Source organism: Raphanus sativus, chromosome 8 (assembly GCF_000801105.2).
Source record: "Raphanus sativus cultivar WK10039 chromosome 8, ASM80110v3, whole genome shotgun sequence".
Lineage (NCBI taxonomy): Eukaryota > Viridiplantae > Streptophyta > Magnoliopsida > Brassicales > Brassicaceae > Raphanus > Raphanus sativus.
In genome coordinates, this window is record NC_079518.1 from 18,683,773 (window position 1) to 18,710,401 (window position 26,629).

At 32.7% G+C, this 26,629-nt stretch overlaps 3 protein-coding genes and 1 pseudogene across 3 annotated transcripts; 1 reads left to right on the forward strand and 3 right to left on the reverse strand.

Moving 5' to 3' along the window:
- The window catches only part of LOC130499028 (uncharacterized), a 127,445-nt pseudogene that overhangs the window by 55,310 nt on the left and 45,506 nt on the right, over positions 1 to 26,629 (reverse strand).
- On the reverse strand, positions 75 to 1,204 carry LOC130498916 (uncharacterized). The gene has a single exon (XM_056992752.1). The coding sequence runs from the start codon at positions 1,084 to 1,086 to the stop codon at positions 304 to 306; it is 783 nt and encodes a 260-aa protein (XP_056848732.1). The 5' UTR covers positions 1,087 to 1,204; the 3' UTR covers positions 75 to 303.
- On the forward strand, positions 6,493 to 7,721 carry LOC108837975 (probable small nuclear ribonucleoprotein F). Its single transcript, XM_056992755.1, has 5 exons — positions 6,493 to 6,622; positions 6,850 to 6,937; positions 7,046 to 7,083; positions 7,238 to 7,302; positions 7,504 to 7,721. Exons 1-5 carry the CDS (start codon positions 6,617 to 6,619, stop codon positions 7,571 to 7,573), a joined length of 267 nt encoding a protein of 88 aa, XP_056848735.1. The 5' UTR covers positions 6,493 to 6,616; the 3' UTR covers positions 7,574 to 7,721.
- Positions 12,324 to 15,522, reverse strand: LOC108830768 (VIN3-like protein 2). Its single transcript, XM_056992751.1, has 3 exons — positions 15,359 to 15,522; positions 15,210 to 15,282; positions 12,324 to 14,456 (listed from the first exon to the last, which is right to left on the reverse strand). The coding sequence occupies exons 2-3, from the start codon at positions 15,226 to 15,228 to the stop codon at positions 12,523 to 12,525; spliced, it is 1,953 nt and encodes a 650-aa protein (XP_056848731.1). The 5' UTR covers positions 15,229 to 15,282; positions 15,359 to 15,522; the 3' UTR covers positions 12,324 to 12,522.

Sequence of the window (26,629 nt, forward strand, 5' to 3'; positions counted from 1 at the left end):
ACTTCTAAAAGTAATAATAAATGATTCTCAATATATATTTTCAAATACTCAAGTAAATGAGTTGAAATACAAAGAAAACAAATATAAATAGCATACAATAAAAGGTATGAGTCCAAACTATTATCGATACTGTTTCACCAAAATAAATAACAATATCGACATCCTTTCACACCCCAAAAAAAACATTTACAATATGAGAATTACAATATCGATATTTCTTTTATGAAGTGACAATTCTCTCCTTCTCAATCAACAGCAAAGCAAGCAACCATCAACACTAATTCCTAGGGATAAAACAGTATTTTACGCATGGGGAATCCAAAGCGGTGCCGTGGCAGCAACGCTTGTGGGCTCCTTGCAACTTAAGGCGTTGAGAAACCTCCAAGAAGGAGACGGTGACGTCCGAGATCTCTGGTCAGGATGAGACGGAAACATAACCGGTGGAACATTCCGGCGAGTCTTGCGACTCTTTATGTTCCTCAGCTCGATCTCCGGTGGGAACTTAACTATACCAAACATGATCACATACCATCTTGGTCTTACACTCTTTCCACTTCCAGACGACAACACTTCAGGCTTCGCCATACCTTTTGTCGAAGAAACCTTTTCCGGTGGAGTGGTTAAACGACGCGTGAGCTTACGATCATCTAAAGAACGGCTTGTCCTCATGGGTCCGACATTGTCACGTGCTAGGGGAGGGTTTAACTTATTGCCTTGTATAGCAGACAAGGACTCGGATCTTGTCCGAACTCGTGGGCTAATGTGTTCAGGAGGCGAGAAGAGGGCACTTTGGTAATTTAAAGGGATGATTCTGCCACGGTAGATTATGTTTTCTGCCGGAGAAACGTCGTAGGAAGTTGAGGTCAAGAACTCAAAAGGTTCCGGCGACGGTTCACCGTGATATTCAATGGTGGATGTGGTGGCGGTGGAACTAGGTTTGTTGCTGTCGTTGAGCAGGGGAAGGTCTCGGAGAGAGAGGGTTTCTTCTTTATCTTCTTCTTCTTCTTCTTGTTCTACTTCTAGGAGATGATGTAATGGTTTTGTGAGTTTAGTGTTTTGGAGATTGAGATTTTGTGAAGCTTCCATGTCTTTTTAGGAAATAGAGAGAGGTCGAATGAAGATTTTGAAGGCATCAAGTTTTTGTCACCACATATTTATATACATGGCCTCCTAGAAGGCTGGGTGGTCAAATAAACTTACAATGACTTTTTTAAGTGACAAGGTTATTTTACGGGTTATATAATTCTTTAGGTGTTTTTATATACATAATGTTTGTCGTTTTTTGACTCGTCCATTTTTCTGTGGTTATACAAAATTTTAAGAGCTTAATTATTTGTGAAATTTCAAATTGCTATTTTGATACACAATTAGGAGTAATTGTTTATCTCGACTAATTGCTATACCCTCGTTGTATCATTTGATTTTTTTTTTATAAGTACCTTTGTCTCCTTTTTCCTAGTCTGTTGGCTAAATATGCCTTACAACTTTATATCAAATAAACATACTACTACTACTGTTTTAATTGTTTTTAACGTTCCTAGCCTGTTTACATTCGAATCCCACTCAAGAATCAGAATTGCAAGTACCAACACCACCATTGATCCAAAGCATCTTTTTATATTCGGAAATCCGTTTCCGTACATCTATTATTTTTCTATGTAAAAAATCACCATATGTATATATCATCCCAAGTGTTACAAAAAGAAGTAGGTACATCATCGCGAACGCATACTAAATTTACATATTTTTAGAAACATATAACTTGTAAATGTTTATAGCTAGTTTCTATTCTGGACTACATTAAATCTCCAAATTCATCAGTTAACTTGTTACTCACCGATTATTGTCAGCAAACACTACAAGATTTTTTGTTTTATTTTTCTTAAAAGTACCATTTATTCATTTCCAAAACCTTCGAAGAAGGCAAAATATTACAAGTTTTAGAACCTGAATAAAGGAAACAACAGGCAGCGAAACATAAGAAAGAGACAAATGTGAAGCAAGAAGTAACTTGACTGGGAGGGAGCGGCCGATTTTAAAAATTCCAACTACTACGGAGGATGAAAACACCTGAACCAAGCGTGAATATATGATTCTTGCGATGAAGAGAGGCTCATTCTACTGGATGACCGCAGGATCCGATCCAAGCCATAGAGTTTTGCCCGGAGGGTGAGCTGAATGTCTTTGATGAGCATTTGAGCAGGCCTACTAACCGCAGTATGATACCGCGCATTCCTTTCCGATCCAACACTACAAGATTTAGCTTTAACATTAGAACTAGATTTTGACCCGCTCTTAAAAAGGGCGGGTATATTTTTGTTTGAAAAATATAATATTTTTGTTGGAAAAATATTTTATGTAATAAAAATTATAATTTTTGATAAATTATATATTTAACTTTTTATGAAATTTATTTTAAATTAATTATATGATTTATTTTTTTACATTAAATATGACTAAATTTTAGAAAACTCTAATAATTATATCCCGTAATATGATTTTATTTATTTAACCCGAAGTTATACTTATTTTACACTGATTTTTTTATTTAACTAAAATATTTTATATTTTCATACTCTTGTATTGAAAAATTCATTTGTGCGTTTCAAAATATTTTCTATAATTTTATTAAATTTAGTTTATGTGATTTAGTTTTTATTTTAAATGAAACTATTTTTAAGTAGTTGAAATAATTCAGATCCGTATTATGATTTTGTTGATTTAATCATTTTATTATTTCAAATTGATTTTATTTTGAGGTTTCATTTAATAAATTCTTTCAAATAATTAATAAAGTGAAAGATTTTTTGAAAAGATATGGTGCAAACATTTAGGAAATAAAATTTTCAAAAAGACTAAGAAGTGATTTATATTAAATACTCTTTAATGTAATTGCAAAATAATGACTTTTGATTGGTTGCAAATAATGCTGGTAAAAAAAATACATACAATTTTGTAATTACTTAAAAAATTTCAGGAGAATATTAATAAACATGCATCTGCTTTAATAGTATAAAATTGTTATGTTTAAAAGAAAAACCTATCTAATATTTTGACCGAAAGACACTATAGAAAAGTACATATCTTGAGAGAAAAGGTACACTTTCACTTTTTCTTATAGAAGTTAGTATATCGACTTAATCGTTTTATAACACCCCCTCCCCCTAACACTTTTCTAATTTAGGGAGATTGTTAGATTGACTTAATCGTTTTATAAATTTTTTTATTTCCAACAGGTTGAAGCGATGATGATTATTTAAACATATTTCTTAATGATTAGATGATTATTTAAACATCATTAAGGCCTTTGTAACAAAGGATCCATAATAGTTTGTTTGGTCCTATCTTATTATTTGTTTCCATATTAATTGATGAAAAATTATTTTCCTACGAAAGAGGAGGGAATATTTTGATATATTTCTTTTTCCAAAAAACCAAAAAACAACGATTTGATTGTATTTATTATGGTCAAATTTTTTTATTTTAAAAATTTAAAAAGTTAGTGGCATTTCATTGTAAAAAATTAGAAAACTAATGGCAGAATCCTAATAGGGATTCTGCTTTAATAGTATAGATTATTTCGCTATATATATGTATATTCAAATTATCTCATAGGTAAATTTGTATTATAATTTAATACTTTTTAATTTTCTTATATTCTATACATGTTTTACGAGTCTCCGAACAGAACAACGACCTAGTATATTTTGACAAACTGTTTTGTTAATAGCAATCTTACTTAGAAATTAGAATCGACCCGAAGGTATTACGTATGTTAATAAATCTAAAGCACCACGTGCATTTTCTTATCTGTGGGTTAATATATCATACTTACATGAACCAAAGAATATTCATAGCATATAAGAATAGTGACCAAGTCTCTCTATCCGATTGTGTTTAATTTCGTCTATGAAAATTGCGTGATTCATAGGTATTTCTAGAATGATAGTGATATATATAGTCAAAAACATTTATTGATGTTTTTCCCAATCTAATTTGAATTTCTATGAAGCAGTGATATGAAACTCTAGCGACAATAATTTGTACTTTTCCAATGCGTAATATAAGTGCAACTAGTTTTCGAATTGGAAATATCATTGTGATTTTATATAAAGTCATGCAAATATACGCATATACTATATAACGTGGCTTGAATCACTATGTTTATTGTTATAAAATAATATATTTTGGAGAATTAAATATTTTCGAATTTCCTATTTTCAGTTGCATCCAAGTTTGAGATTTTTATATAAAGGTAGTTTTTTGGTAAGAATATTAAGATTACTACCATGTAATTATATGTGCCATATAAAGGTAGTTTTTTTTTTTTAGAAAGCACAAACTCAAGCCATATAAAGGTAGTTTGTTTCATTATTCGCACAATTAATAATTATTCACATAATTAATAGAAAGATAAATATACACCAATAAGCATTCACCTCATTTTTTCATATTTGTTTATTCCTACGTCAAGAATTCATCTTAGAGTTCATTCGCGAATATGTACACTCGACCAATCAGATAGAAAAACTTAGGCAAAAGCTACTTGGTATATTTTTTTGACATTTGACAACCACTTTTGTTGCAAGTACTTGATAATTAGCACATATTTACACACACACACATATATATATATATATATATATATATATATATATTATAATATATATATATATATATATATATAACTTATCTTTTTTTTTCTGAGTTCTTTTTTTTTTGACAAACTTATCTATAGATATAGGTTTACATAAAGTGTAGTCATATACGTTATGCGTACTGAAAACAACTGTTTATTAAAAATATACAAACACTCGAATGTAAGACTTATAATATAACATACCGTTGTTCCATTAATTTATGAGAAAGGCATGTGTAACTCATGTATTAGAAAGAAATTTATCAATATGCATTAATCAACAATTGTCAACAATTCTTTTCTATATCGGATAATTAACAAAACATAAAATAAAATGATGATCAATTCTCACTAGACATATATTTTCAATAGAAATATAAAGAATAAAGACGAAAGTTTCTGAGCAAAAAATATAAAGAAGAAAGTCTACACAAGAAATTGTATGAAGCATACTTTTTTGTAAAAAGATAGTCGAGATTAATCAAGAGGAAGACTAAGACATGGTGATTGATTGCATAACGAAGTAAAACAAGTATTGATGTATTAATCGTTGCGGGTAACTGAAGCTAGCGAGATAATAATAGCAACCTTTCAACGTCCAACACTAAAACTTCGTTAATTACATACTCCCTCTGTTTCATATTAAATATCGTTGTAGAGATTTTTTTTTCGTTACAAAATAAGTGTCGTTTTAGCATTTCAATGCAAAATTTATTGTTTTTATTCTGCATTTTGTTTTTCTATTGGTTAAGATGTATGGGTAATGATGTTTTTGTATGGAAAATATGCAAAATTTAATGATTTCTTAATTCGTGTGCACAACTCTAAAATGACACTTATTCAGAAACAGAGGGAGTATAATTTATCACAAAGTTGCAAACAACCATGATGTTTTCAAATCTAGTTTGGAAAAAGAAAAAGAGTATACAAACTCGAAGTGGAAGAGTAATGAGAGGAAATCAATTGTTAAAGACATAACTAAAGGAGAGCAATTAGAGCCACAAACTCCACTTTTTCAACTTACGCTGCAAGGCACAAGTCATAATTAGGTTACTCATATCCACATTGCTTGACCACAAAGTTTGATTTGTTTTCCTTTTCTATAACAATTTCAAATGGTGCGATGTTACTAATTAACTTTAAACGTAAAAGGTATAATGATCTACACAGTTCACTTAAAAGTTTTTCTTTTTGTTCAAACAAACAAAAAGCAGGATATTGATAACCTTTTATTCGCATGCCAAATTAATAAGCGGTTTTTTTAAAGGATGCGTTTTTCTTTATCATTATCAATGAACACATCTACTTAATTTTTGACAGAAACATTTTTTATTTGACATAAAATGAAATACTTTGCACTAGGTGGATACATGTTAATAACAGAATTAAATGGGTGGTTCACCCAATTCTTTGTCATATATACACATACGTGAACAACTCGTGTTAATCATTTGGATTTGGATTTGGATTTGGATTAATAAATCATATTAGAATTCTATTGCAATATATAATCTAAACTATTAATCGGATGGTCAAAGAGAAAGCCGGCTAATTCTTTTATGTATTATAAACAAGCCGACATAAATTTTGCTATAGTGTAAAAGATCAAAGTCAATGCAGTTAATAAATATTTTGTATCCATATATTCAAATAAAATAAATCAACACGTCTAGTCCCCATACATGCTTTGAACAAGCCTAAACTAATCCAAATAGTTATAGGCTGTGGACACTAAGGCCTAGTGGACACATAAACATATCTAGTAACAATGATTAAGATGTTGGGTTATTAATGGGCCTTAGTACTCTAATAATGGGCCTTTAGAGAAATATCACGAGGCACACACACTTGGTGTAAATATCAACGAATCTGGAAAACTCACCGAACCAAAAACCCTAAGCAGAGATCGAAGCTAAGAAGAACACACAGAAGAGAAGCGTTTTGTTTCCTCCTCTCCCACTCTCCGTTCCATCACTCATGGCTGTATGTTTCGCTAATTTAAGCTTCGATTTCTATTTTCCTTACTTGGCTGAGCTTAAAGGTTGTAACTTTACTAGTTCAAAGTAGCATTAGGGCTTGCAAAAAAAAGCTGATAACTTTAGTGTTTCTGAGCTCTGGTTTTGCGAACCCATGATTGTTTGGTGTTGTTTTAGTAAGATTTAGGGTTTTATCATATGATTTTTATGAATTTGTAATTTGTTTTTTTGCAGACCATACCAGTAAACCCGAAGCCGTTCTTGAACAATTTGACCGGAAAGACGGTTATTGTTAAGCTCAAATGGGGAATGGAATACAAAGGTATTATCTTTTTTTCCCTTACCATTATGAGTGATGATATGATTGATAACCAAAAGCTTTGTGTCTTTTAATGTTTTCTTACATGAGTCTTTATCTCTACTTTTACAGGTTTCCTCGCCTCTGTTGACTCCTACATGAACTTGCAGGTACTTTCCTTTACCGTTTTTATGTTCTGTTCGAGAATTCTAAAGTAGGATGAAGTTTTGGAACAAAGATTGATGTTGTAATGTTATACAGATAGGTCTATCATTCTTTTCAGTTTAGTCATTTGAGTTCGGCTATACTGTTTTTTTCTTGCAGCTTGGGAACACTGAAGAATACATTGATGGACAGTTGACAGGGAACCTTGGAGAGATCTTGATCAGGTAAATCTATATCCTCATCTGTCTCACTTCATTCTCAATGTTACCACTTCTTTATTATTGTTTCCTATATTAGTAAATCTGTTTTATGTTTTCAACATAGTTGGAAGTGTCATTAGTTGATTAGACTTAAGAATTGGACTTGGCTGTTAACTTTTTTGGATCTCTTTGGTTTTAATTTACTTGGCTTTGTTGTTCAAACAGATGCAACAACGTTTTGTATGTCCGAGGTGTGCCAGAAGATGAAGAACTCGGAGACGCTGAACAAGACTAGCCTGTGCCGGTTGGATGGACTTTTGTATTCTATGAGCATCTTAACTCAACTTGTGAGATTTCAGCTTTTTTTGGCTGTTGTTGAATCTTTTGATACCCTTGAAACTAAAGAAATCCCCACAAGCCGTTTAGATTTGTTATAAACCAAACTCCTCAAACCAGATATGAGTAAATATACTGTCCACCGAGAAACGAATGACCCATTTCGCTTAGTGTAATAAAACCGACGTGCTAGTCGTGACTAGAAAGAAATTGTGATCTTTGACGAAAGTCCTATAATTTAATTGTAAGGCAAACTTTATTCTACTGAAATAGTGGTTGTCTGAAAATCACATGGTTGTTGCATTGTAATGCAGTTTCTTTTTTCCTTTAAAATGCATCAAGTATATATTTCTAAATAGGGGAAATTCCTTAAAAATACACAGACTGAATTTCTTTGCTGAAAAAATACACGAACTTTTTTGGCTTCCCAAAAAACACACAAACTAATTTTGATTGTCCATAAAATACACGAACTTTTGAATTTTGAAGGTTTCACACCTCGATTTTAATGGTGTAAACAGTGACTAACAGAATAGTAAGACGCCGTTAGACGCCGTTAGCTCTGATTAAAAAGTTCATGTATTTTATGGACAACCAAAATTAGTTCGTGTATTTTTCGGGAAGCCTAAAAAGTTCGTGTATTTTTTCAGCAAAGGAAATTTAGTATATGTATTTTTAAGGAATTTTCAAATGGAGTTTGGATATTTCATATACTATTCAAAGGCTAAATATCTAGACCCAATACATATCCAAAATTTTATATTTGTAAATTTTTGGTTTGGTTTTGGACCAAATATTTTCGATCTGAAAAATCCAGATCCGAAAAAAACCGGCCCAAACCCGACCCAAAGACACTGAAAAAAACACATTCTCTATCACATGATACAGGTCCGAAATTTTATATTTGTAAACTTTCGGTTTGATTTTAGACCGAATATTTCCAGGTCAGTTCTGATTCAAGTTTTTGAATCCGGCTAGACATTTTAGCCGGATTCAAAAACTTGAATCGGAACTGACCCAAAAATATTCTGTCCAAAACCAAACCAAAAGTTTACAAATATTTGTTGAATCCAATTTAGTCGAAATCTATCATATATATCTAAAAATTCACAAACAACTCTAAATTTTACATTGAAAGTTTCATATTAATTAAAAATGTTTCTGTTACAAAAACAAAACTAAAAAATATTGCAAAAATAATAACAAAATTGTTAGCAGAAAGATCTTGTCGGATTGAATCTATTCGTGTCGATTTTATTAGGCTCAGGTCTATTCGGATCAGTTCTTTTTGGTTTCAATTTTTTCAAGTAAAAAAGTTTTGGACTCAACAAATATTTGTAAACTTTCGGTTTGGTTTTGGACCGAATATTTTCGGGTCAGTTCCAATCCAAGTTTTTGAATCCGCCTAAAATGTCAAGATTAGGTCTAGATATTTTAGCCAGATTCAAAAACTTGGATCGAAACTGATCCGAAAATATTCGGTCCAAAACTAAACCGAAAGTTTACAAATATAAAATTTTGGATCTGTATTGGGTCCAGATATTTAGCATCTGAATAGGATATGAAATATCCAAACTCCATTTGAAAATTCCTTAAAAATACACATACTAAATTTCCTTTGCTGAAAAAATACACTAACTTTTTAGGCTTCCCAAAAAATACACGAACTAATTTTGGTTGTCTATAAAATACATGAACTTTTTAATTAGAGTTAACGTCATCTAACGGCGTCTAACTATTATGTTAGTCACTGTTTACATCGTTAAAATCAATGTGTGAAACCTCCAAAATTCAAAAGTTTGTGTATTTTATAGACAACCAAAATTAGTTTGTGTATTTTTCGGAAAGCCTAAAAAATTCGTGTATTTTTTCAGCAAAGAAAATTTAGTCTGTGTATTTTTAAGGAATTTTCCCTTCTAAATATATACCAATATAAATTTCTTCAATAACCCATCAAGGCGGAGAGAATTGTGTGACAAATCAGATAATCCAACGCATTAATTGCCTCTTACTTACAACCCACCTATTCCATTACTTGGTGACACATGCTTCTGATCACTCTGTTCTGGTATAAAAGTGTAACCAGATTTTTCTAAAACCTCATCCTAAATCATTTCATATATATCTCAATCAAAATGAAAATCCAATTCGTTCTCCTATTTATCTCTCTGGGTACAAGTCTAAGTGTCCGAAAGACTCTGGTCACCGGTACATAGGCTTTATCACCATCAACTACAAAGCCAAAAGCGCAATCCATCTTCCGCTGAAGCACCTTAGCACGCAAAACTACTTTGACCACAAAATCTTTGCCCCTCACCTCCAGTCTCCAGATAACTACAAAGGTCTGGCGTTTGTAGCAGTGGTATATTTTGGTTCACCTACTGTGAGCTAATATCTTCACGTGGACACGGGGACACGTTGACGTGGACTAATTGCTTCCCTTGCTCCAACTGCGTCTGGCAACACATGTATCCAAGGTATTTCCCTGAAGATTCGTCAACATACTATCTTACTGGATATTGTGAATCAAATGTCGCGAATCCAAGGTTTACATATAATTATCAGAGTAGAAAATGCAAATACGCACAATCATATGCAGATAAGAGTATCATATGATTGTACATATATGCATTTTATAGTCTGACGACTATAGGTAAACTTTGAATTCGCGCCAGGTGGTGTTGATTCACAGTATCCGGCAAGATGGTACGTAGATGAATCTTGAGGGAGATACCTCGGTTACATAAATTCTCAGACGCAGTTGGAGCAAGGAAAACAATTGATCCGAGTTAACGTGCTCCCCGTGTCCACATGCAAATATTGTGGTACAGTAGGTGAGCCAAAGTGTATCACTGCCACGAAAGCGAGACCTCTGTGCTTAGACTGGAGGTGAGGGGCAAAGGTTTTGGGGCGGTCAAAGTAACTTTGCGTGCTAAAATGCTTCAGCGGAAGGTGGATAGAGGTTTTTGGCTTTGCAGTTGAAAGTGATTGATGAGTTGGTAATTAGTCAAGTACCGAACCAGCAATCAAACCGTACCAAGAAATCTAATCCAACGTTCCAATGTAACGGCTTGAACCATTATTATCTTTATTTTGTTATTGTTGCATATATTAGTTATGGTCTCGTGTTCATGTCTCCTTTCAAGGAGAGAGTAAGCCACGATGCCCATGTTTCTCTTTACGTAATTTGCTTTTGTAACAGTTGGAACTTATGGTTCTAGTTTCTTTATTTAAATGAGAAAAGCCAAAGAAAAGAGGCGGAGAGAAAATTGAAGTAACTTGTGTTGTGTTTTATTTAGTTTCTTCTCGATTTCCTTCTTTTTATCCTATTTTCACATGATTTTAGAGTATAGCCTGAAATTTTAGACCTTTTAAAATTATTCCTTTTTATAACAATTAGGCAAATTATCTCTAAAGGTTTCTTCTACAAATTAATGAATGGAATGATAAATTCTTTAAGATACATTTGTGCAATAGATGTTTGAAGGGGCTACAAAATCACTTTTACAGAAATTATGATGTTCTAAAGATTCTTCCCAAGAAAAAATTATACTTATAAGTTGGTTTTTAGTGGATTTTTCTGGTTTCATTTCTTTGGAAATGAAGAATTTCAATAAATAAGTATCTTCAAATCATTTAGGTGAATTCTCACTTGCTAAAGTCTTCAAAGAAATACGATGACTGATTTGGTGTTTTCTGAATATGTAACTTATTGGTCTTAACTCCTCTTCTTTGCAGTAGCACTATTGTGAAGGACTGAAGGTGACATAGCTATGAGATTTAGTGAAGGAATTAAGCAGAGGAGGAGATGAAGTGGAGCAAAAGTGTGCCCCCAGGAACATCAATATGACAACATCATCATTCTTTAAAGGAAATTTGCATATACATGGGATCTCATGTAAGAAACAATAATCACCTAAAAATAAAATATATTATTCTATACCATTATATATATACTAAGCACGCCATAAAATGTTTTTAATAATATGTGATAATTGTTCAGTACACCAATTATTGTGTTAGAACTACTATTTAAATGTTATGTTTCAGAGTTTTTCTCTTTTTGGACATTTTTTCCAAATCATTTCAATCATCTACAAATCAATTTTTAAAGATTATTCTTTAGTTTTAAAAATTTAATATAGATAAATATCATAATTTTATAGAAGTATTCATTTTTGGCTCTGTAAACCTTTTTAATTATTGTATTCATGAATTAGTTTTCTTACAAAATAACTAAAACCTATGTACAAACAACCAACGCTTCAGGTAACCAAACAGGAGATACTGAATCAATATTTTTTTTTTAAATGGAAACAGTTATTTCTAAAAAGAATGTATGCTTGTTATTATAATTTTCTGTTACAACTTGCTCATTTTATCTAATTTGATGGTTCTTGGTCAATATATACAGAAATGATTTTAGTATGAAATATATTCATTGAACAGTGTGAGGAAGCGAGTGTAGCAAATAAGAATTAACGGTTACAAATTTTTTTGGTTCATTTCCTGGAAGTTAACAACTACATAATCTTAGGAAGCTCAAAAAGAAAACCCACTAAAATGTTTAAATATAATCTTGAGATTACGTAAATTTTCATTTTCTCTCTCGCAGGTTATCATCATCATATACAATGAAAGGATCTCTCCTTACACAATATAATTAAAAATAGGTCATTAAATAACATAATTGATATGAGTCAACGCAATTATAATTGGATTTATAATCCACTAAAATAAATAATCAAAACCAAAATAAAAGCTATTCGATACCAACGGTACTTTCCTTTCATGGAAATGTTCCAATAATGCAAACTTCCCAATAATAATAATAAATAGTCTTGAAAATGATTTTGAGGGGAAGAAAAAAACAAAAAAAAAAGAACGCAGACGCACATCTCTATCTCTCTAATGCCACAACTTCATACAGAATCCAGACTTGACAACCGCAGACGCACCACCTCCAACCGCAGAACAACGCTTAGCCAAAACGTGGTCGTTGAAAGTATGAACGAGCTGCTCAGCTAAATCCATAGGATCATCATTAAACGTATCAATGAATATCTTCACAACTCTAACCTCTTGTGGCGTCGCTCTTAAACCGTACCAAGTCAGAAACTTCTGTCTGAACTCTTTCTCGATGTGTCCTAAAGACTCGAGCTGTCTTATGACACTCACGCAGTGCTTAAAACCACTCTCTGATCCCCCGTTTGCCGAGTGATGATCACCGTTTTCTTTAACCGGTTTACCGTTTCTCGCTTGACGGTTTTTGGTTTGGTCTGACCTGAAGGGAGTGATGGGCAAACTAGCATCTGAACTGTTCCGGTTACTGACAAGATTGGTCGTAGTAACCGGGACTGGAGCTTCTTCCTCATCCAACAACACACTCCCTTCAACGTTCTTCTCAGTCTCCTCCACAACGCTAGAGTCTTCTTGTTTGTTGTTGTTCTGTAAGAGATTCTGAGGAGCAATGTAAGCGTTGTTGGACTCGGCTTCAACAGAGGAAGGGTTAGAAGACAAGGTGCTGCAGTTTGTGAGAGGGCTCTCGCTTCTCTCGACCACTTCTTCAGGGCTGCCACGAGTCAAAACATTGATCTCATCGACTCCCACTTCTCTCGTTCCGCTATAGGACACAACTTTGAAGCAGTACTCAGACGCTGGAGCTAGTCCAGAGACGACGAACCTTGCGTTTGGAGTAAACAATGTGCAAGTAGACTTCTCCTGGTACTCTTTGTCACTGACCTTACGATGCCATATGCTGTAATGAACGATGTTTGCAGGCGAGGTGACTTCGTTGGAAGCTAGAATCACAGTGAGTGAAGTGGCGTTAACGTCCTCGAATCTGATCTTGGCTGGTGCTGTGGTTGCTGTATCTGCAGATACCTCAGGAGGTGGAGTTTCAAGTGGCTGAAGAGATTCAAGAGCAGAGGAGCAAAGCTTCTGCACATCAGGTCCAGATTGTAGTCTGTTGACAATACCTCTACCCATTTTCATAGGGAGACCAGAGAGAGGACCACCCACATCAGCTTCAAGACTCTTCACAGCTTCATCCACAACCTCGCAAACGTCTGGGAACTTAGTATATCCCTTCACAAGTCTCTGGACTAGTAAAAGACGGTAGCAAAGAACGTCTACCCTTCTTGTTTCTTTAGCAATCGTCAGTTGCTTCTTCCAACACTCAAGCAAGCTGTTTGGTTTACCACAAGAGACGCAGTAGAAGCAGCAGCACTCTTCACCTTCTTTATCTTTTGCAAGACCAGACTTTTCACTCTTGAAAGCACATTCGAGATGACAAGAGAATCCGCAAGAATCACCTTCAAAGGGAGGGTCAGAGCTGCATGTTAACCAGAGACTAGGATCTTTGTTATCATCATACTTGAGACAAATGCAGCAGGAACACCTTCTGCAAAAGGAGTCTTCTTGTCTCAACATGGCCCTGCAAGCCAGATTGTTGCAGTAGTGGATAGCATTGTTGCAGCTCACTGAGGGATTGTTGATCGTTGGAACCACATAACGAGTAGGGTTATCAACCTTCCTTGGTCTCTTTGAGTTTCTCTGAAGAGGCAAAGAATCAGAAGAACCTCCTCTCTTGTTACCATCATGCTCTCCAGAGTTTTTCTTGGATATAGTTTTTAGAAGAGTCTCTATGAGCTTGACTTTGGTCAAGCCAGTGTACTTTCTTTCTTTGCCCATTTCCGCGCAAAGGATCTGTAGAATGTCTTTGCGGCTCCATGCTTGCAGCACTTCAGTAGCTAGAAGTGGTTGCGTTGATAGTTCATAAACAAGATGTATCTTCTCTTCAACACTCATTCCAACGCTTTTAGATGAGTCACCTGCAGCTCCTGTATATGGAAGAAGAAGAATAAGAAGAAGAAGAAAAGGGTGTGAACATCACAAGTTTTGACTTAGAACAATGCCATAACAAGAAACACAAAAATCATGCAAAGCAGGAATCTGCCTTGAAAGCTTGTTTCTGACTTTGATCTTACACAAATGCTGATACTTTATGCAAACAAGATGCCAAAGCAAAGATCATGTCCTTTAGAATACAATCCTAAAAAATGGACCAAGATCTCAAAAACAAAGAAGGATGAGCTGCCATCAAAGAATAAGAGAACCAAAAAGGATGATTCTTTCTAGGTCTAAGAACCCACATTCATCATAGAACAAGAGAATCAAAAAGATGACATATAATGGAATCTTATTCTATATCAGAACGAAAGCCTTTGACCTACTATTAAACTAAAAAAATAAAAATAATTCATCAACCAATGATAGTGGAAACAAACCAAAACACAGAATATGGAGTTAGAACCGACCACAACAAAAGAAAAGTTGAAGACACACCATCACAATCACCAAAGAGAAAACATATTAGATCTTAGTGAATGCTACAGTAATATTCAAGGGAGAAAACAAATAAAAAGTCTCCAACTTTCATTGTTAAAATAGAAAAAAACAAATTTGAACAAACCAAATAAGCATCCAAAGCTTCATAATTTGAACATTTTACATAGGGAACAACAAAGAGAGACACAGATATCGATAAATCTTAAGCAACCCAATGAAACCAAAAAGTTATAAACATTACATACCATCAACAGAAGAATCCATAGAGACAAGAAGAACGTTAAGACAAGTGATCAAACCCACATTACCATAAGAAACCTGCCATGTCCAAGAACATAAAGTTAGAGAAACCAAACAGAGAGATCGGTGAAAAAGACAAGTAAGATGGGTTTACCAAACAAGAGAAGCTATACGTCGAGCAAACAAACGTTTTGTTTTCTACTCTCCCTCTTCGGAAGAAACAGAGAAGAGAGAGAGAGAGAGAGAGACGATGTGTCCTGAGCAAAGGAAGAGAGAAGATGAGGGAACTGTGGGAGGAAGAAGAAGAGAGAGAGAGAGAGAGAGAGAGAGAGAGAGAGAGAGAGAGAGAGGTCTATAGAGAGATGAGGAGATTGAAGTTTATTGGTGGGACCCAAGAAAGGGTTAACATACAATTTTTATTTATTTTAAACCCTTTTTATTCACGTTACTTCTGTGGTTTCGTTTTGGGGTAAAGTTCTTTACTTTTATTTTGACCATATTGTATCTTGACAAATGGTTATCACCAACTCCTTCAATCTATAGCTAAATATTCAAACTTATACATTCAGTTCTACCTAAATTTAAATTGAATACTAAATATGAATACAGTGACCTATTTACGGATAATTTATAGCTAAAAACCACACAAAACCACTTCTAAAATATGTAGATCCACCGAAAACTATGTAAATCTATACTATTAAAGCAGGATCTTATTGGTTTTTTTACTAAAAATACCTTTTCATTTACTAATATTGCATATTTCATTAAGGGCAATCAAGTAATTAATAACACATCTATATTGGGCCATTTTTTGGATCCAGCCCACTTCCCACATCAGATCTCTCTTGGGCTATTTGGGCCGACTAAAAAATCAAATCCAATTTTTATTTTTTTCTTCAAATTCAAATAATTTATTTTCAATCATTCTTAATATTTTGTGTTGTGAACAAAAAATAATCACATAATTATTATGTTTTTTCTTTTTTTAATATAATTTAAGCATTCATAAAAAAAAATTTGATTTTTTCATTGAAAAGTATAAATCTTTACTAAAAGTATATAACTTTTTATTTAAAAAATTAGCCACATAGTGAAATTAATTTTATCAGAGTTATACCAACTTAATTCATTAAAAATAAAGTTCAATTTTTTTAACATAAATACTCATTAGATCTGGACGTTCGAGTACGGATCGGTTTTTTCGGGTATCGGGTTTTTAGAGTTTTGAAATTAAACCATATTCGGGTATTATAAAATTTCAGGTCGGGTTCGAGTCGGGTATTTCTGGATCCGGGTGGGTTCGGTTCTCATGCATAAGAACCTGAAAAATAACCAAATAACCAAAGTATCTAAAACAGATTCGGTTATTTGTACTCAAAGTAACCAAAGTATCCGATTAGGTTCAAATTTTTGTATCCAAATTACTCAAAAGTAACCAAAAGTAACCAAAATATTCATTCTATACAGTTTTTTGGATAAACTTTTATCCAAATTATCATATTTTATCCAAAAATGCTCAACAGTACCGAAAATAACTACTATAGTTAACTTATAATATTAATTTAAAATATTAAAATAATTATAAATATAATTAATAAAATCTATTTTTAGATATATATTCACATTTTGGATATCTTCGGGTACTCATTCAGTTCTCGGTTCGGGTCGGATTCGGGACCGGTTCTTTGGATATAGCAATTTAGAACTCATTCGGATATTTACCCCGAGTCTGATTGGTTCGGGACCCTGATAAAAAAGTTTAAGTCTTTTATAAAAAAACAAATATATGAAAATATGACATTTACTAAATATTTGTCAATTTAAAAAAAATAAAGGAAATAAATCCACGCTTTGAAAGCGCGGATCAAAATCTAGTACATTTTATAACAAAACAACATAACTTAGCTGTTTAGAAAATAATCCCCATGTTGTATATTTTACCAAATATTAGAACAATTGTAAATTTTGTATGTAAATGTAGTTACATATACAGAAAAAAATTCAGTATGTATTTTGAAAACAGAAATTTGTTCCTAAATAAAAATTTATAGATAACCACACAAGAATTGTCTAATGTAGGTCAGTTTTGAGAAGCTAAATTATTCGAATTTGAAATAATTTTACGACACTTAATCTATGTAACCATGCAAATATGAGAGGCATAATTTATACTTCATCTGGATAACTAGAAATTTTTTTTATTTGTGAACTGTATTTTCTTTTAAGAGATTAGTATGTGTTCTTCTATAAATAGAGGATACTCTAAAGTAATCAAAAACAACTCATTTTCTAAAATCATTTTTGGTGAAAGGTCTATTCCAAAAATTTAAGAAATGGAAGAGTATTCTTACTTGTCAATCATGACAAAATCATACAAATGCCATGGAGTTTTTTCCTTGTATAAATAGTTTTTGACTCATATTCCATGAATAATTATGTGACACTTATCCTATCTTAATTTTGTTTTATATTAAACACTATGACACATGTTAGATTATCATTGGCATCTCCCATGTATTCTATACGTGTGCGTGTTATGGGAATAGTGGCTAACTGGCTATCATCATAAACTGAGAAGACTTGGTTTTGAAAGGGAGAACGACATGTCCCTAACAATGTACAATGGCAACAGCTATGGTAAATAATGAAATACTAGAGTTTTGACCCGCACGTCCGTGCGGGTATTCTTTTTATTTTTATATATTGATCAGTATTTTTTATATGATAATACATATTTTTAGACATTAACCTAAGACATATATTTTCATAATATGACATTTGTATACACAATACTATTTTTGTTTATATGCTTTCAAGCTAGGAGTAAGGTATATTTCTATTGTTTGGTGGATGGAGGGTGTAAGTTTTTAACGAAATCTTAAAAAAAAAATAGATATCAAACTTGATTTACAAAATTTTAAAGAGAATATATGTGTTATATATAAATTTAATAACTATTCATATTTTTCTCTAATTAATTATGTTTGGTTAGTTAATATAATAGATATGAAACTTGATTTACACGTTATATACTGAGAATATACTAATTTAGAATAAGAAATTTTCCATTCCTTTAATTTTGATTATATAACCAAATTTGATTTGTTAAGATAAGAGATTTTGATTTGTTACTATAAAGTAGCATACGATTAGGATGTTATTTAAACAGGAATATTTTTATATGGATATCAAATGTGATTTACACTTTTTATAAACAGAAAAAATCTATTTTTATTTATATAGAAATATCACGTTTGAATAGATTACATTTGTAATCTCTACTATCTGATATGACATTTGATTTAGTGGTGGTATACACATATTAAAGGTATTCTCATATAAAAGGTATTTAAATGGTCGAGAGTTCCATGTTAGTTTATTTTAAATTAGTATATAATCGTATGAATACATCATATATGATTTTGCAAAGGAAAATTTTCACCGAGTACGATAAGATATAATTGTGATGAATCTTAGTTGACTAAATTGATGATAATTTTAAGTTAAATAATTCAGTTGACCAAACAATTGAATTGCGATGGTTTGTTTAAGTTGTTAATGAGGGTGTACGCATAATGTTTGGTTAGCTATTTAAATTCAATTGGTTTGATTTAAGTGTTAAATATGGTTTAGTTTAGTGGCATAGATTTGTAATATTTGAGAAAAAATAAGGGTTAATTTCAATTTGTACTTCAATTTTAATAGATTAGATAGTATCAATATATCATTAGCATTTATTTATTGGATCACAAGTGGTCTAGACTCTAGAGAATGATAAACAATTTGGATTCTTTTGGGTGTACCGTGTACCATTACCATATCATACTTAGCGTTTCGTAAATATTTAATTAGTCTTCGAGAACGCATCTATCTTATTAAAGTAGAAATACTTTAAGCTTTTGTTTGGAAACATAGATAATAGTAAAAAAAATATAATATTGTTTGGATAAATAGATAGTAGTATATTAAGAAAAATAATAATGAGCTTAATTTGAATCATAGATTATTATGGCCCAAAGTACAATTAACATTATTTTTGGGTTTTATATGATTGTTATAAATTTGTTAAAGAAAATTATAAAATTATTTATAGTTTCTTTTGAAGGGATTTTTGAATAAATAAAGAACAAAATGTAATTTATTTATATAAATATATATTTTGTATGATATTTTCTGTTTTCATATATTTTAAACACTTTTCACAAAATTTCTTGATATATAATTTAAAAAATACAGTATAACTATATAAGTGATTCACCTCATGAGTTATTATGTGTATTTAAGAGTGAAACACCATTGTTAAGTAAAAGAATTATTAAATTACAAAAGTATAAATATTTGTAAAATTCTTACTACTGTGTTTACGGGTTACAAACGCCTTTATAACACAATACAGAGCTGAAATACATAGTTTAAACAATAAACAAAAGTAGTAAAACTGAAATCGTTAAATGTTAGTTTTTTAAGTTTGTAAATACTGTAAATTCATCATAATTATTTATCAAAAAAATATATACATATTTATTCCTAAAATTTTGGAAGATTTTGCGTGGGAATCTTCTCATTTAAACCAAAGTCCAACACTTAATCTCCACGAAAATAGAATAGAGATTCGTTGAACACTTCAAGGTTGTTGCTTTTGGTGGTACAATTACGAAATAAAAAGTTTAAATAATAAACAATAAGCAATACAATTTCGTTCAACCAATTTAAAGTCTTGAAATGTTTATATATATCATAAAAACAAAAACCAGCTCAATATCAATGTGGATGCGCGAATCAGTTTCTAATATTATTTACCACAATAAACTAAAGTAGTAAAAATTGTACCCATTAACTTTTTGGTTTTCAAAATTTTATATATATCATAAAAATTGGACGGGTTAAGATCTAGTTTAACTTATAATAAACGACTAACCGTTAATATAAGTAATGTTTTAGTCTTTCGCGAAAATGAAAAGATACCTGATCTATTTTCTTGGTTTCTTGTCTTGTGAATGCACGCCTGGCATAGTCGCAGACTTATATAATATATGATTAACAGGTTTTGGATTTGTATGTCCATACATTCTTCAAGTGTTGTATTAAATCATGTAATCTTTTATTAAAAAAAGTATGCGAGTAAACCCTTTTCAACGCAAATGAAACTTATGACTTCCAAAACTCATATATTTTCATTGACAATTATGAGTTTGAAATTACATCAAATAAAATTACATCAAATAAAATAGACTATTTAAATATAACAGTCTCTCCATCGTTATTAATGGTAGAAAAACAGTTGACTGCTTAATACGAGAGGAAAACAAGAAACAAAGAACTGTCTAGAAATTTTGCCCAAAAAAAAAAAAAGTGAACTGTCTAGAAACTGTAATTGTTCGATTTATTGGTACTAAAAGTCTAAAATGTAACTGCGTACTTGTATTCGTCATATATACAAGTATTATCTTGGCTCATCTATTACAATAAAGGCAATAACACATGAAACAATCAATTACATTTATTAATCGAGCGCCTAAGAGCATCATTATCCCTAAATTGCTTAGGTTGAGGTGCTTAGAAAAAAATACAATGTGATGCTTTTTTTTTCTCTTGTACAGTGTAAGCAACATCACTTTTAGTGCTTAATTAAGCACTTATGCTTCTTCTTCATCTTCTCTTTCCTCTTTTTTATTAATAAAAAATGGCTAAGCAATCCCTAAATATCTTGGGATAATCATGCTCTAAGCGAGAGTACCTATTAATGAAGTAGTATATGCTCGGCTTGCACAGTCGTGAGTTGAAAGTTTGAAACAGCCGTTTTCGCCTAATTTAAATCCAAAACATTATGTAGTTATAAAAAACATACGATCGAAATAAGTCTAAACTTTTACTACAGTTAATTTAATACTTATGAATGTATGTTCAGTACAACATTACGAGCTGGATTTCACAAGTTAAAGATCATATATGTGCGAGAAAATGGTTAGACTAATGGTGGAAGAATCAAATACTATGGATTGGCAAGTGGCAGCAAAACATATAAAGGAAAAACATTAAAGTATGACAATTTTAATGTCATCAGCCCATGTGGTCCCTAATAAGGGTTTGCTTGTGAGTTGTGACTGCTTTACCACAAAAATCATAAATCATCGCATGGGGTAAGTACGAAAAGAGAGCTAGAAATATCATTTACGTTTCATACTAATATTTAGTCTTTGAGCAAGCTATAATATTTTTATTATTTTTAAACTGAACAAGATATAATATTATGTTGAAAAATAGTTTTCATCGTATGTAACATCAAATGAAGCATAGTATTCTATTACACTAGAGGGATATCTGGTTCTATATGTATCAAAAGACAGAACACGAATCCGAGCCGGCTTTATTAAGTTTAGATCAGACTGGTTTTTATATAATTATTAGTCTCAAGAACATCTCTGGTTGAGCCTATTTACGATCAGCATGACCTTGTTAATTTTAAAGAGTTGGAACAAGACAATTCAATTTTACACAACATCATACTTGATAAGTGATAACATACATCTAAATTTATTATTAAATCTTCTCGCATAGGTCCTGCAAAGGTAAGGGGCAGATTGATATATATTATATATGATTTTGAGTTTTTTTTATCTCACTACGTACTATCATCATTTTTTGAACGAACATATCATTATATTAAAATAGGAAACGTAGTGAATATAGCCTAGTGGGTTTATTATATCAGGCTAGTGGTTTCGTCATACCAAAGTCGGAGGTGTGAAATTGTTTTGATTGAATATACAATCATCATAGATTTCATAAGTGGCGTGTGTTTTGGCATAACACACACTTAATAGTTTACTTACGTCGGTAGAAACTTGAAAGGCGGAAGTTTGTTCTTTTTTTCTCTTTTGATTGTTTTGAAGAAGAGTGTATAAAATATGCTTACACCAAATTCTTCAGCTTAATAATTAAAACTTTATCACAAAAGGGGCACAGACTTGTAAATGGGTACATATATGGTCCATCCGATCAACATAATCATGCACTTTGTAGCGCTTTTATGGCAATTTAAAGAAATCGCACCAACCGAAACATGCCACATTACTAATAAATGCATATAATAAATTAAAATTAAAGAAAGTCAGATTTCTATAGCAAACTGTCGTGAATTCTCAGTGATCTTTAGTTTATTGCTTTCTCGGCAACAAATCGACACATAACATAACACAAAGTTACAGAAAAGGAAGGTCGCAAAGAAGATTATCTATGTGCGGAAAGGGCAGATGATCATCTCTTTTTTTCCTAATCCATTTTAATTTCCTAAAGCGTTACTTCATATCTTATATTAATATGGAGAAGAAATGTTATTCTCATAGAGGTTGTAAACAAGACAATGAGGACGATACAGACAGAAAAGTTTGGAGTTTAAATATTTTGCTAGAGTATCTGCTGCTTTGTTATTGTATTACAGTTTGAGTTCTCTTATTGTATTTTTATTGAGACAACAAAATCAATCGATTTGTAAGTATGAATTGATACTTCCCTCGCTTAACCATAAACATTTTGTGAGGCCTTGCACGCCTACGAAATCTAGGCCTACTTCTAAAGAAAACAATTAAGGCCCAACCAGCCTGATGAACTTGCTCTTGTTATTCCTACAATCTTCAGAAAAAAATTGATGTTTGAGACTCTTTTTCCAATGCCCAAGTATTTGCCTCACCTCAAAAGCTCAAAAGCCCAAGTTAATACACAAGTCTCGAAATTGTATGGTTATGTAATGTACAGCCCATTAGAAACTAGCATTTTCAATAAAAATATAATAAACTAGTAATTTTGGGGATCGTTTCTGGACAAAATATTTATAAAAGTGAGTTTATAAACTATGTTACGTGAAATTGAACCGGAACGCATAAATGAAAATATCAATAAATTATAAAATTTATGACTAAAAATTATATGATTCAAACTAAAAATAATAAATTATGTTATGAATATTGTGTGATGTCTATTATGGAATGTTCTAGATTTACTTGTTCCCTACTCCAAGTTACTTGTTCCCTACTCCAAGTTATTAGACTTTGTCTCCAAGTTATGTAATCCTATATAAGGAACTCATTACTCATTGAATAATAACAATTCATTCCTCTCTAAGTCATACGACTCTCTCTCTCTCTCTCTCTCTCTCTCTCTTTAGTTCGATCTATTTCTAAGACAAGAACACTAGGATTAGAACACGTTATCAGCACGATCCTGCTCCAAGATCAACCAAACTCGGAGATCATCATAAACCCTAGCCGCCGCCAACCACTTCTATCTCTAAGATCTTTTACATTCAGTTGTTTCTTAGATCTTAAACTAATCATACTTTGAATCTTTTCTTTGCTTGATTGATTAAGGTTTCTAAGAAAGGAACCAGGAGAAGAATCGGCAAAGATTAAGGTAAGATCTCAAGAATCCTAATCTTTACTTGTGGTTCAAGCAATTCGGATTTCAAACTTCTCTTCATCTTAAATCCGATTTTAAAAGGTTTTGCGATTTGATTTGGTTGATTTTAGTTCTTGTTTTATTTTAAAATCAAAACCCTAAACCCTTAATAGTTTTACATGACTTTAGTTTTGTATGGACAACAAGTGATACCCCTTTAAGGATGACACGCTATATGTCCAAACAAAACTTAAGGTCAATGTTTAACCTAATCCTAAAATCAGATTTGAATTTTAAACCCTAATCCTTAAAGTTTAAATCCGATTTTAAGAAACCCTAAACCCTAAAATATAAAGCATGTGATTACATGACTTTCGTTTTGTATGGACAACAAGTGATACCCCTTTAAGGATGACACGCTATATGTCCAAACAAAACATAAGGTTAATGTTTTCCACATCTTTTGGTCGATGATGCACACCATAGTGTGGCTAGACCATGATTTTCTTTTAGGTCAATGATGCATACCAATAGGTATGACTAGACCATATGAAGTAAAGGTCGATGATACGTACTCTTAAGTACGATTAGACCATAAAATAAAATCAATGGTCGATGATGTTCACCCTCAGGTGCAACTAGATTTTTCACCCGTGATTCACGGTGATCATCCACGATGATCCGCGTTGATCTATGATCCATGATGATCTTCGATGATCCGCGATGATCTACGATGATCAGTGATCCAAGGTGATCCACGGTGATCCTCGATGATCCACAGTGATCCACAATCACCGGTGATGGATGATGCGCACCACAGTGCAGCTAAATCACGATCCGTTTTATTTGGTCGAGGATGTGTACAGAATGGTACTACTAGACCATTAAACCGCATGGGTCGATGTAGCATACCATATGGTATGGCTAAACCATGCACTCGTCCATCCCACTATTTTCAAGGGATTTATAAATCAAACAAGTTGATTAAGAGATTGATGAGTTATGAGAAAATAAATTTCTAAAAGAATGCAAACTGGCCGTGTGGTCCTCTTATTTGTTTGCTGGCCGTGTGATCCTGATTGAATAATAGCCGTAAGGCATTGATCACGCAAAGATGACCGTGTGATCATGAGTGGCCGAAAGGCATTGATTATACACACAAGCCGTATGGCTTATTGTTTACATACTGGCCGAGTGCCTTTTATTTCTTGGATAGCCAATGGCATCAGAAATTGTATGTACTAACACTTAAATCATTTTGATATGAGTTCAGATGTTGAGATTCCAACCCATGGACTATGATACCCTAGATTCTCTGGAGAGAACTATCTAAGATGGACAATAAATATCTCGGTTATACTAACGATAGAAGGTCTTAGTGAATGTATCATCAAGGATGATCATGGAACCGAGAATGAGAAATATAAGGCATTAACAGTAATGCGCCATCATCTCAATGTGGAACTGAGAAATCAGTACCAAGATATACAAAGCCCTCGATGCCTTTGGAAAGAGTTAAAGTCCAGATACACTAAGGTGATATTACCAAAGGCAAGGCATGAGTGGATGAGCCTCAGTTTCCGGGACTTTGGGTCCGTGGAAAAATACAATTATGCTCTATCTAAAGTAGCTCATACACTGATGTTTTATGGTGAAAAGTTGACAGAGGAGAAATTACTTGAAAAAGTTTTCTCCACAGCAGATCCAAAAGATCTATTCCTACAACTAACCTATCGAGATAAAGGTTTCACCACATACAACGATCTGTTCTTATACTTATCTCAAAATGAACAGATGAATCAGATGAAAGATGATATGAGCGGCTATGAGGCAGATAGTGATGATGAAGAATCCATGGGAGCCACGTCCAAAGTGACAGATGGAGTGGCCGGCTAGACCATTGTCTAAAGCCTTTAAACATTCTGACTTCATACTTATGATTTGGTGTTTTGTCATTCAAAATTCATAGCATTAATAAAAGTTTTCTTTTATCTTCATTGATTGATTTGCTTGAAAAAATATTTTTGATTGACAAATGAGAATGAAAACTCGAGAAGAGTATGTCTAGACCACCACGCCTAAGGCATGGCCTTAAGAGGCACGAAATTTATCACCTAAGACCCATTGAGAGAGACCCAAAATCCCCACTGGCCGTGGACAAGGATACCACAAGTAACCGTGGTTGTAGATCCAATCATGGCCGAGGAGGGAGTAAAGGTCGAAATGGCATTACAAGCCACATCAAAATGGTTTCAATAATAAACCAATGGGCAAAGCAAAGAAAAAGGAAATGTTCCTTTAGCTTATGAAAATCGCCAAAGGCATACATATAAAAGAGGTCGAGACTACATTCTCCCTACTGATCTAATACTATGCTAAGGATCAGTGTGATAAGCAAAAGCCTAGGTAACCAGTAAGGTTCACCAACGAATTTACACTTTATGGCATGACCGGATTAGCCATCCTGGTCCGAACTTGATTATTAAGGCACAAAGAGTTATCCCATAAGATCTCACGTTGTGAAACATGTACACAAGGAAACTCAGTAGGCTTCATTGTTCCAAGTAACACGAAAGTATAATCTGATCATGAGGGTAGTGAGGACAAAATCCGTGATCATGACCAGACCACAAATTCGTGTATCATGGTCTAAAAACCATGCTGGCCGTCAAGCATTACGTTTAGTGAGGACAAACAAACGTATTTTATAGCATGTTCATGAGGGGGAGAATAACACTTCGTGTGGTCCATGACCATTACTATAAAAAACCCAAACATTGATAAGCCCTGGCCGAAGGCCATAAGGCATTATAGCTGGCCGTATAAGGCATAACCTATAAGTTGAGACTTCAAAAGTCTATAAGCTTGAGTACACCACAAGAATACATGTATGAAAAATAAGATACATCAGGCCATATAAAGTGAGCATAGATATCCCGTCTAAAGATGATAAAGGGTCATAATCCAGATATAGACCATCCTAAGACTTTATGTATAAACCACCACATACCTATGTGCCATCTAGGAT

Coding starts and splice junctions, on each gene's coding strand:
- LOC130498916 (XM_056992752.1), bottom strand. CDS start 1,086: ATGGAAGCTTCACAAAATCTCAATCTCCAAAACACTAAACTCACAAAA.
- LOC108837975 (XM_056992755.1), top strand. Junction 6,938..7,045: donor ATGGGGAATGGAATACAAAG/GTATTATCTTTT, acceptor CTACTTTTACAG/GTTTCCTCGCCTCTGTTGAC. Junction 7,084..7,237: donor ACTCCTACATGAACTTGCAG/GTACTTTCCTTT, acceptor TTTTTCTTGCAG/CTTGGGAACACTGAAGAATA.